The sequence below is a fragment of the Somniosus microcephalus genome, chromosome 15 (assembly GCF_052327205.1).
Source record: "Somniosus microcephalus isolate GS21.2 chromosome 15, FLI_Smic_1.0, whole genome shotgun sequence".
Lineage (NCBI taxonomy): Eukaryota > Metazoa > Chordata > Chondrichthyes > Squaliformes > Somniosidae > Somniosus > Somniosus microcephalus.
The window spans coordinates 124,010,235-124,022,825 of NC_141001.1; the positions used below are offsets into that span (position 1 = coordinate 124,010,235).

The 12,591-nt window shown below is 56.7% G+C and overlaps 1 protein-coding gene across 1 annotated transcript in view; it reads right to left on the reverse strand.

Annotated features, from left to right (window-relative positions):
- Nucleotides 1-11,547, reverse strand: part of LOC147107209 (uncharacterized) — a 151,881-nt gene extending 140,334 nt beyond the window's left edge. Inside the window, exon 1 of the mRNA XM_086008405.1 lies at nucleotides 11,070-11,547. Coding sequence (XP_085864531.1) covers nucleotides 11,070-11,168 — 99 coding nt within the window. The 5' untranslated portion in view covers nucleotides 11,169-11,547. The remainder of the gene's footprint in view (nucleotides 1-11,069) is intronic.
- Nucleotides 11,548-12,591: the final 1,044 nt, after the last annotated feature.

The window sequence follows — 12,591 nt, forward strand, 5'->3', positions numbered from 1 at the left end:
CTCTTCACTGGGAGCAAGCGGAAGCCCAGCGCAGGCAGCGCAAGGAGCGCACGTCAACCCAAGCACCCCACCCACCCGCCCCTTCAACGACCGTCTGCCCCACCTGTGACAGAGACTGTAGGTCCCACACTGGACTCATCAGTCACCTGAGAACTCATTTTTAATGTGGAAGCAAGTCATCCTCGGTTCCGAGGGACTGCCTAAGAAGAAGAAGACTGGATGCTGGACTCCAGGTTCCGAATGTCATTCCCTCCCGACACCGTGAGGTTAGAGTCAACAGGTCAAGGCAAAAGAAACTGGTCAGAACTCCCGAAGAGACAGAGCGAGGGAGGGAGCTGGGAGCAGGATCTCCACATGCTCAGCAAGTGGGTCATGCAGAGCAAGAGCAAGAACTGGAAATTAAAATGGAGGAACAAATAAAAATGAATAAAATAAAACTGTAAATGCTGGAAATCTGAAATAAAAACAGAAAATGCTGGAAATACCTAACAGGCCAGTCAGTGCCTGTAAAGAGATACATTGGGTTAGAAGAACTTGCATTTATATAGTGCCTTTCACATTCGAGGGGCAGGGCTATGGGGAAAGAGCAGGGGGGCGAGTGGGACTAATTGGAGAGCTCGTTCAAAGGGCTGGCACAGGCACGATGGGCCGAATGGTTTCCTTCTGTGCTCTGTCATTCTATGATTCCATGGTTGTGGGGCTGGAGGAGGATATAGAGATAGGGAGGGGCGAGGGCCGTGGAGGGATTTCAACACGAGGACGAGAATTTTAAAATCGAGATGTTGCTTAACCAGGAGTCAATGTGGGTCAGCAAGCACAGGGGGTGATGGGTGAACGGGACTGGGGGCGAGTTAGGACACGGAGCAGTGAGCACAGGGGGTGATGGGTGAACGGGACTGGGTGTGAGTTAGGACACGGGGCAGTGAGCACAGGGGGTGATGGGTGAGCGGGACTGGGTGTGAGTTAGGACACGGAGCAGTGAGCGCAGGGGGTGATGGGTGAACGGGACTCGGTGTGAGTTAGGACACGGGGCAGTGAGCACAGGGGGTGATGGGTGAACGGGACTGGGTGCGAGTTAGGACATGGGACAGTGAGCACAGGGGGTGATGGGTGAACGGCACTGGGTGTGAGTTAGGACACGGGGCAGTGAGCACAGTAGGTGATGGGTGAACGGGACTGGGTGTGATTTATGACATGGGGCAGTGAGCACAGGGGGTGATGGGTGAACGGGACTGGGTGTGAGTTAGGACATGGGGCAGTGAGCACAGGGGGTGATGGGTGAACGGGACTGGGTGCAAGTTATGACACGGGGCAGTGAGCACAGGGGGTGATGGGTGAACGGGACTGCGTATGAGTTCGGACATGGGGCAGTGAGTACAGGGGGTGATGGCTGAACGGGACTGGGTGTGAGTTAGGACACGGGCAGTGAGCACAGGGGGTGGTGGGCGAACGGGACTGGGTGTGAGTTAGGACACGGGGCAGTGAGCACAGCGGGTGATGGGTGAACGGGACTGCGTTTGAGTTAGGACACGGGGCAGTGAGCACAGGGGGTGATGGGTGAACGGGACTGCGTTTGAGTTAGGACACGGGGCAGTGAGCACAGGGGGTGATGGGTGAACGGGACTGGGTGTGAGTTAGGACACGGGGCAGTGAGCACAGTGGGTGATGGGTGAACGGGACTGGGTGTGAGTTAGGACATGGCGCAGTGAGCACAGGGGGTGATGGGTGAACGGGACTGGGTGTGAGTTAGGACACGGGGCAGTGAGCACAGCGGGTGATGGGTGAACGGGACTGGGTGTGAGTTAGGACACGGGGCAGTGAGCACAGGGGGTGATGGGTGAACGGGACTGGGTGTGAGTTAGGACACGGGGCAGTGAGCACAGTGGGTGATGGGTGAACGGGACTGGGTGTGAGTTAGGACATGGCGCAGTGAGCACAGGGGGTGATGGGTGAACGGGACTGGGTGTGAGTTAGGACACGGGGCAGTGAGCACAGCGGGTGATGGGTGAACGGGACTGGGTGTGAGTTAGGACACGGGGCAGTGAGCACAGGGGGTGTGATGTGCCTCAATGAATCCGAGACTCAACGTTAACGGAGCAAAGCAAGGCTTTTATTAACTCAGAAAGTAATACACAGTGGAGAAGTGTCTCTCACCCAGAGATCTGCTGTACTGCCTGTGAGACACGCTGGGGCCTGCTTAAGTAGGGGCCAGGTATGGGCGGAGCCCTACACACAATACAATACAGGTAAGGAAATGAAACTGAAACTAAACTCCTCTGATTGTCACAGTCACAGGCACAATCAAACACAGAGAATACAGAGTGCCTGATGAATGGCATATTTCATCACATTCACCCCTTCTACAGATTTAGTCTGTTCGGTGGTTTGATCGTCCTCTGTGACCGACGTAGCTGTTGTGGTGCCGCGGGTGTCGGCTGGGTGTCCCCGGTGGCCTCCTGGGTCTCTGCCGGGGGCGCCGCCAGGGTTGTTGAAGGGGTAGTTGGTGGGGGTACCGTTGGTCGATGTTCTTCCGGGGGTGGTGAAAGGATAGTGGGTGGGTAAGAGTTGCTGTGATCGTTGTTGCTGTTGTTGTCGTGGTTGTTGTCATTACCGGCTGGGGCGACATCTTTTATGGACACGGTGTCCTCCCTTCCGTCGGCGTGCCGGACATACGCGTATTGGGGGTTGGCGTGGAGTAGGTGCACTGACTCCACGAGAGGGTCCGTCTTGTGGCCCCTCACATGCCTTCGTACAAATACCGGACCTGGGGTGGAGAGCCATGACGGCATGGATACGCCTGAGGTGGATTTCCGGGGAAAGACAAACATTCGTTCATGAGGCGTGGCATTAGTGGCAGTACACAATAGCGACCATATCGAATGGAGCACATCTGGGAGGACTTCCTGCCAGCGGGAGATAGGGAGGCCCTTGGTCCTTAGAGCTAGAGTGACTGCTTTCCATACTGTCCCGTTCTCTCGCTCCACCTGGCCGTTACCCTGGGGGTTGTAGCTGGTGGTACGGCTCGTGGCGATCCCCCTGGACAGCATGTACTGGCGTAGCTCTTCACTCATGAAGGACACCCCCCTATCCGTATGGATGTAGCTCGGCATACCGAACAGGCAGAACAGGCTGTTGAGGCATTTAATGACTGTGGCGCTGGTCATGTCTGGGCAGGGGAAGGCGAATGGGAAACGGGAGTATTCGTCCACAATGTTCAGGAAGTAAACATTGCGGTCGACTGACGGGAGGGGGCCCTTGAAATCTAAGCTGAGCCGCTCAAAGGGCCGTGTAGCTTTGATTAAGTGGGCTCTATCTGGGCGGTAGAACCGAGGCTTGCACTCAGCGCAAGTGCGGCAGTTCCTGGTCAGAGACCGAACTTCCTCAATCGAGTAGGGTAAGTTGCGGGACTTTATGAAGTGGAACAGCCATGTGACCCCTGGGTGGCAGAGGTCGTTGTGGAGGGTCTGTAGCCGATCCCCGGTGGCGCTGGCACACATCCCTCGTGAGAGGGCGTCGGGGGATTCGTTAAGGGCCACTGTCCGGTAAATGATGTCATACTCGAAGGTGGAGAGCTCGATCCGCCACCTGAGAATCTTATCATTTTTAATCTTCCCCCTCTTTTTATTATTGAACATAAACGCTACCGACCGCTGGTCGGTAAGTAGGGTGAAGCGTTTGCCGGCTAGGTAGTGCCGCCAGTGGCGCACTGCCTCCACGATGGCTTGGGCCTCCTTTTCCACGGAGGAGTGTCTGATCTCGGGCCCTTGGAAGGTCCTCGAGAAGAAATCTACGGGCCGCCCCGCCTGGTTGAGGGTGGCCGCCAAGGCAAAGTCAGACGCATCACTTTCCACTTGAAAGGGAGTGTTCTCATCCACTGCCTGTAGCGTGGCCCATTCGATATCCCGCTTAATGCTTTTGAAGGCGGCGTGGGCCTCAGCAGAGAGCGGAAAAGAGGATGCTTTCAAGAGGGGGCGGGCTTTGTCGGAGTAGTTGGGGACCTATTGGGCATAATAAGAAAATAACCCCAGGCACCTTTTCAGGGCTTTGGGAGTGTTGGGCAGGGGCAGCTCCCGTAGGGGGCGCAGTCGGTCGGGGTCTGGTCCGATTTCCCCATTCTCCTCCACGCTGCCTAGTATGCAGAGGCGCGTGGTGTTGAAAACGCACTTGTCCTCGTTGTAAGTGAGGTTGAGATTTTGTGCGGTTTTCAGGAACCTCTCGAGGTTCGAGTCGTGATCCTGCTGGTTGTGACCGCAGATGGTGACGTTGTCGAGGTAGGGGAAGGTTGCCTGCAAGTGGTGGTCATCGACCATGCAGCCCATCTCCCTCTGGAAGACCAAGACCCCATTCGTCACCCCAAAGGGGACTCTGAGGAATTGGTAGAGGCGTCCGTTCGCCTCGAAGGCGGTGTACGGGCGGTCCTCTGGTCTGATAGGGAGCTGGTGGTACGCTGACTTGAGGTCGATGGTGGCGAACACCCGGTATTGGGCAATTTGGTTCACCATTTCTGATATGCGGGGTAGCGGGTAGGCGTCTAGTTGGGTGTACATGTTGATCGTTTGGCTATAGTCGATCACCATCCGTTTCTTCTCGCTACCCCTCACCACTACCACTTGGGCGCGCCACGGGCTGTTGCTGCGTTCAATAACGCGCTCCCTCAGCAGCCTGTCCACCTCGGTCGCGATAAACCGCCTGTCCTCCCAGCTGTACCTCCTGCTTTTGGTCGCTATTGGCCGGCAGTTGGGAGTAAGGTTCGCGAATAGCGAAGGCGGCTTTACCTTCAGGGTAGCCAGACCGCACACTGTGAGGGGCGGCTGGGACCCACCGTAATTGAGCGTGATGCTTTGGTGGTGGCACTGGAAATCCAGGCCCAAGATCACGCTCGCACATAGACTCTTCATGATTAGTAATTTAAAATTATCGTATACAGTTCCGTTAATGGACAATTGTACCGCGCAGTAACCCATAATGGTCGATGTCTGGGTTTTATCAGCCATAGAGATGGTGCCCCGAGCAGGGACCACCGCTAGAGAGAGTTGTTGTGCTAGTTCAGGGTGGATAAAACTCTCCGTGCTTCCACTGTCAATTAAACATTTAACCCCGCACCCGTTTACCTCGATGTCCGCCATTGATTTGGATAGCGGGTGCGGTCTGGTCTGGTCCACTGTGACCGATGCCACTGTAGGGCCCTGGTCGAGGCAAGATGGCGTCCACGCTGTCTGCTCACAAGATGGCGGACCCCACGAGGTCGGGCAAGATGGCGTCCAAGATGGCCGCTCCCACGGCGCACACGCGGCGGTGGCGGGTTTTCCAGCGGGATTCCCTCTGCACACCTTCCCGAAGTGCCCCTTCTTACCGCACTTAAAGCAGGTGGTGCCTTTCGCCGGGCACAGGTTTCTGGTGTGCTTCGGCTGCCCGCAGAAGTAGCAGTTGGGGCCCCGACGCGTCGCGGCTGTCGTAGGGCTTCTGGGGGGAGAGCGGGGCCCCGACGGTGTCGGGCTGCCGGGCGGGGAAGATGCCTTCCAAGATGGCGGCGCCCTTGGTGCACACGTGGCGGCGTGGGCGGCGCGGGCTGAAGAGTAGGCGTCCGAGTTTCTCTGGGCCACATCCAGGGATCGTGCTGTGTCCACAGCCTGTTTCAGGTCCAATCCCGTTTTTTCCAGTAGTCTCTGCCGGATGTAAGTGGAGCTGAGGCCTGTGATAAAGGCATCACGAACAAGCTCGTCAGTGTACACTGCGGCTTTTACATCTTGGCACTTGCAGTCTTTGCCAAGCATTTTCAGGGTGACTAGGAACTCATCCAGCGATTCCCCAGGTCGCTGTGTGCGAGTAGCGAGCAGATGCCTAGCGTACACCTCGTTCGTAGGCTGCTGGTAATGCGCCTTTAGGATGTCGCAGGCGGCCGGGTACGTGTCGGCGTCTTGGATGAGGGGGTAAACCCGGTGGCTTACCCAATTCCGCAGGATTCCGAGTTCCATACTTTCAGCATCCGTAGTGTCTGTGATGGCTGCGGAATTGTCCAGGAAGAATTCCATACACTTAAACCAGTGTCCGAATCGTGCCGATGTGTCCAAAGCATACGGGTCCAAATCCAAACGTTCGGGTTTCAAGAGTTGATCCATTGCGTTGAAAATTGAGTTAATAAAATTGATGTGCCTCAATGAATCCGAGACTCAACGTTAATGGAACAAAGCAAGGCTTTTATTAACTCAGAAAGTAATACACAGTGGAGAAGTGTCTCTCATCCAGAGATCTGCTGTACTGCCTGTGAGACACGCTGGGGCCTGCTTAAGCAGGGGCCAGGTATGGGCGGAGCCCTACACACAATACAATACAGGTAAGGAAATGAAACTGAAACTAAACTCCCCTGCTTGTCACAGTCACAGGCACAATCAAACACAGAGAATACAGAGTGCCTGATGAATGGCATATTTCATCACAGGGTGATGGGTGATCGGGACTGGGTGTGAGTTAGGACATGGGGCAGTGAGCACATGGGGTGATGGGTGAACGGGACTGGGTGTGAGTTAGGACAAGGGGCAGTGAGCACAGGGGGTGATGGGTGAACGGGACTGGGTGTGAGTTAGGACACGGGGCAGTGAGCACAGAGGGTGATGGGTGAACGGGACTGGGTGTGAGTTAGGACACGGGGCAGTGAGCACAAGGGGTGATGGGTGAACGGGACTGGGTGTGAGTTAGGACACGGGGCAGTGAGCACAGCGGGTGATGGGTGAACGGGACTTGGTGTGAGTTAGGACACGGGGCAGTGAGCACAGGGGGCGATGGGTGAACGGGACTGGGTGTGAGTTAGGACACGGGGCAGTGAGCACAGGGGGTAATGGGTGAACGGGACTGGGTGTGAGTTAGGACACGGGGCAGTGAGCACAGGGGGTGATGGGTGAACGGGACTGGGTGTGAGTTAGGACACGGGGCAGTGAGCACAGGGGGTGATGGGTGAACGGGACTGGGTGTGAGTTAGCACACGGGGCAGTGAGCACAGGGGGCGATGGGTGAACGGGACTGGGTGTGAGTTAGGACACTGCGATGCTGCACTGTGATATCTACCAGTTAGTGTAGCAGGTTGATGCAGTTGTAATGTTGTTTTCTCTTTATTTTTAGCGGTTCTGTGATATTTCCCAGTCGGGTAATTTCACGAGCATCAATAACACAAATTCAACACTGGGCCTCTCGGCAGCTGCAGATTTGGAATACTCCAATCTGCAATGTTGGGTTCAACATCGTAATCACACATTCCTCCCATTTTAATACAGATTTTACCAGTAATGGTCCTTTTTCTGAAGAAGCCTCTATTTGGAAAAATAAATCTGCTTTATTGGCCCTGAAGCACTCATCCTAATGGCATCAAGTCCAAGATAAGAGTTGTGTGTTTTTATTTATTTATTAAAAAGCATTAATTCAATGGTTTTCAAAATCTCCTAAAAAGGAAGTCAGGCATTTTCCCCTCTTTAATCTCCCTGAGATAACAGTGAGAGTTTAAGAATGTTGAGTATTGTGGGGGCGAGGGAGAGGCTGAGCAGAATTCTCTTCTCGTTGAGTTGTTTGCAGCCTCTGTACATCGTATTATCACCAACAGCAACAACACCTTGCATTTATATAGCACCTTTAACGTATAAAACGTCCCAAGGTGCTTCACAGGAGCGATTATCAGAAAAAATCGGACACCGAGCCACATAAGGAGATATTAGGGCAGGTGACCAAAAGCTTGGTCACAGAGGTCGGTTTTAAGGAGCGTCTTAAAGGAGGAGAGAGAGGCGGAGAGGTTTAGGGAGGGAATTCCAGAGCTCAGGACCCAGGCAGCTGAAGGCACGGCCGCCAATGGTGGAGCGATTAAAGTCAGGGACGCACAAGAGGGCAGAATTAGAGGAGCGCAGAGATCTCGGGGGGTTGTGGGGCTGGAGGAGGGCACAGAGATAGGGAGGGGCGAGGACATGGAGGGATTTGAAAACAAGGATGAGAATTTTAAAATCAAGGTGCTGCCGGACCAGGAGCCAATGTGGGTCAGCGAGCACGGGGGGTGATGGGGACTTGGGAGCCAGTGTGGGTCAGCGAGCACGGGGGGTGATGGGGACTCAGGAGCCAGTGTGGGTCAGCGAGCACGGGGGGTGATGGGGACTCGGGAGCCAGTGTGGGTCAGCGAGCACGGGGGGTGATGGGGACTCGGGAGCCAGTGTAGGTCAGCGAGCACGGGGGGTGATGGGGACTCGGGAGCCAGTGTGGGTCAGCGAGCACAGGGGGTGATGGGACCAGGAGCCAGTGTGGGTCAGCGAGCACGGGGGGTGATGGGGACTCGGGAGCCAGTGTGGGTCAGCGAGCACAGGGGGTGATGGGACCAGGAGCCAGTGTGGGTCAGCGAGCACGGGGGGTGATGGGGACTCGGGAGCCAGTGTGGGTCAGCGAGCACAGGGGGTGATGGGACCAGGAGCCAGTGTGGGTCAGCGAGCACAGGGGGTGATGGGACTCGGGAGCCAGTGTGGGTCAGCGAGCACGGGGGGTGATGGGGACTCGGGAGCCAGTGTGGGTCAGCGAGCACGGGGGGTGATGGGTCCGGGAGCCAGTGTGGGTCAGCGAGCACGGGGGGTGATGGGACTCGGGAGCCAGTGTGGGTAAGCAAGCACGGGGGGTGATGGGACTCGGGAGCCAGTGTGGGTCAGCGAGCACGGGGGGTGATGGGACTCGGGAGCCAGTGTGGGTCAGCGAGCACAGGGGGTGATGGGACTCGGGAGCCAGTGTGGGTAAGCAAGCACGGGGGGTGATGGGACTCGGGAGCCAGTGTGGGTCAGCAAGCACGGGGGGTGATGGGACTCGGGAGCCAGTGTGGGTCAGCGAGCACGGGGGGTGATGGGACTGGGAGCCAATGTGGGTCAGCGAGCACAGGGGTTGATGGGACCAGGAGCCAGTGTGGGTCAGCGATCACAGGGGGTGATGAGGCTCGGGAGCCAGTGTGGGTCAGCGAGCACAGGGGGTGATGGGACTCGGGAGCCAATGTGGGTCAGCGAGCACGGGGGGTGATGGGACTGGGAGCCAATGTGGGTCAGCGAGCACAGGGGTTGATGGGACCAGGAGCCAGTGTGGGTCAGCGATCACAGGGGGTGATGGGACTCGGGAGCCAGTGTGGGTCAGCGAGCACAGGGGGTGATGGGACTCGGGAGCCAATGTGGGTAAGCAAACACGGGGGGTGATGGGACCAGGAGCCAGTGTGGGCCAGCGAGCACGGGGGGTGATAAGACCAGGAGCCAGTGTGGGTCAGCGAGCACAGGGGGGGTTGATGGGACCAGGAGCCAGTGTGGGTCAGTGAGCACGGGGGGTGATGGGACTCGGGAGCCAGTGTGGGTCAGCGAGCACGGGGGGTGATGGGACTCGGGAGCCAGTGTGGGTCAGCGAGCACGGGGGGTGATGGGACTCGGGAGCCAGTGTGGGTCAGCGAGCACGGGGGTGATGGGGACTCGGGCCATCAGCTCAAGCTCCAAAGCCTGTGCTCATCCACACTGACCTCAGTTGTTTTAATTCATCCTCAGGCAAGGCTGGAACTTATTGCCCCGCCGCGGTTTGATACAACTGAGTTAAGAATCACCCACGTTGGTGTGGGACTGGAGTCACCTATAGGCCCAGACCGGGTAAGGACGGCAGATTTCCTTCCTTAAAGGGGCATGAGGGAACCCGTTGGGTTTTTATGACAATCCGACAGCCTCACGGTCACTTTCACTGAGACCAGCTTTCTATTTCCTAGATTTTTCAATCTGAATTCAAATTCTCAAACTGCCCTGCTGGGGGATTTGAACTGACGTCCCCCCTGGATTATTAGTCCAGTAACATAACCACGACACTGCAGTACCCGGAATAGTATTGTATCTCGACTACTGCACAGGATCAGAACAATAACACCTTGGTGCAATGTTAGTGTCAAGAGTGTTAAACTTTACTGGGCACCTGGTAAAAATAGCAAAAGACCCTCTTGTTCTGACTGTAACATTCGGGTAAAGGAGCCTCACAGAAATTCGCAAATTATTTTTGAAACTGAAAATTAATTTCAAACATTGTAGAAATCTGTGGGTAGGAAGCTAGAGAGTTATAGAGAGGTGAATAGAGAGAACTCCCTAAATGGAGTCCCTCATCCCTGTACACGAATCACTGAAAGTTAACATGCAGGTACAGCAAGCAATTAGGAAAACAAATGGTATGTTGGCCTTTATTACAAGAGGATTTGAGTATAAGAGTAAAGACGTCTTACTGCAATTATATAGGGCCCTGGTGAGACCACACCTGGAGTACTGTGTACAGTTTTGGTCTCCTTACCTAAGGAAGGATACACTTGCCTTGGAGGCGGTGCAACGAAGGTTCACCAGACTGGTTCCTGGGATGAGAGGACTGTCCTATGAGGTGAGATTGTGTAGAATGGGCTGATACTCTCTGGAGTTTAGAAGAATGAGAGGTGATCTCATTGAAATGTATAGAAATCTTAGAGGGATTGACAGGGTAGATGCAGGGAGGATGTTTCCCCTGGCCGGGGAGTCTAGAACCAGGGGTCACAGTCTCAGGATAAGGGGTCGGCCATTTAGGACTGAGAGGAGGAGGAATTTCTTCACTCAGAGGGCGGTGAATCTTTGGAATTCTCTGCCCCAGAGATTGATAGATTTTTGGACTCTCGGGGAATCGAGGGATATGGAGATCAGGCGGGAAAGTGGAGTTGAGGTCGAAGATCAGCCATGATCTCATTGAATGGCGGAGCAGGCTCGAGGGGCCGAATGGCCGACTCCTGCTCCTAATTCTCTTATCTCCAACAAGCGAGAGTCTAATCACCTCCCCTTGACATCCAATGGCATTACCATCATCGAAAACCTGCTCCTCATTCTTATGTTCTTATGCACCGTTCTGGTCAATCTCCTCTGCACCCTCTCCAAGACCCTGACGTGAGCTGTTAGTTATTTTGTGAGGTCGGTTAATGCCTTTGATGAACAGGAGCCCAACATTTTGAGGGTGGTGCCATTATGATAAAGATAATTTGACATTTAAAAAAGAAGCAAGGAATGTTTTCCATATTTCTGTGGCCTTACCTGTGGTTGCTGTCCCCGTGGGGGAGTGCGGTCAGCGCCATAACCCGTTAGTTGCTGATTCACCTCCAGCTCGGTTTCATGCGATCCCTGAGCAGCCATGACGCTGAACGTTGAATGTCGAGCACGCACCGGGTCAAAGCCCGTTTACAACATCTCACTTTGACATAAAGAGAAAGAAAGACTCCCATTTCTCCCCCGCCTTTCACACCCTCAGGACGTCCCAAAGCGCTTTACAGCCAATGAAGTACTTTTTGAAGTGTAGTCACTGTTGTAATGTACGAAACGCGGCAGCCAATTTGTGCACAGCAAGCTCCCACAAACAGCAATGTGATAATGACCAGATCATCTGTTTTAGTGACATTGGTTGAGAGATAAATATTGGCCCCAGGACACCGGGGAGAACTCCCAAGGGAGGGGAGGAGGGGGGAACAGGGTGGGGAGGGTGTGAGGAGGGTGAGGGGAATGGGAGGTGGGATGGAGAGGGGAGTGGGGCGAGGGGATCGGGGTGGGGAGGGGTGAGGAGCAAAGGGAGAGGGGATGGGGGAAGGGGAGGGAGTGGGCGGGGAGAGGGAGAGGGGAGGGGATGGGGAGGGGGGGATGGGCGGGTTGGGGAGGGGGGACAGGTGGGGGAGGGGAGGGGGAGGGGAGGGGGGATGGGAGGGGGAGGGGAGGGGGGATGGGAGGGGGAGGGGTGACGGGAGGGGGAGGGGGTGATGGGAGGGGGAGGGGAGGGAGGGAGGGAGAGGGGAGGGGGTTGAGGTGTGGGGGGAGGGGTTTGGGGAGGGGGAGGGAGGGGTTTGGGGAGGGGGGAGGGGAGGGGTTTGGGGAGGGGGAGGGGGCGGGGAGGGGGAGGTGAGGGGGCAGGGAGGGGGAGGGGGAGGGGGTTGGGGAGTGGGGGAGGGGAGGGGGAGGGAGGGGGTTGGGGAGGGGAGGGGTTTGGGGAGGGGGAGGGTAGGGGGAGGGGTGGAGGGGTTGGGGAGGGGGGAGGGGGAGGGGGGAGCGGAGGGGTTTGGGGAGGGGGTTGGGGAGAGGGGGAGGGGGTTGGGGAGGGGGGAGGGGGAGGGGGAGGGGAGGCGGTTGGGGCGTGGGGTGAGGGGGGAGTGGAGGGGGTTGGAGCGTGGGAGGAGGGGGGAGCGGAGGGGTTTGGGGAGGGGGTTGGGGAGAGGGAGGGGAGGGGGTTGGGGCGTGGGGGGAGGGGGAGGGGGGAGTGGAGGGGTTGGGGCATGGGGGGAGGGGGAGGGGAGGGGGCATGGGGGGAGGGGAGGGGGGAGGGGAGGGGCAGCGGAGCAGGATGGTGGGGGGGAACGGGGAGGGGGATTGGGGAGTGTGCTGCGGGGGCCGAGTCACGGGTCAGATTCTCTTGTTGTGAAGGATCTCCCTGCCCTTGTGTGGTCTGCCTGCCCTCGACGCTTTGCAGAGACCTTGATTGACTCGTGTGGCTCCAGCCACCCCACCCCCGCACCTCCTCATTCACCATTTTGAACAGGAATGTCGGGAGGGGGTTGAATGCGGGGGGGAGGGC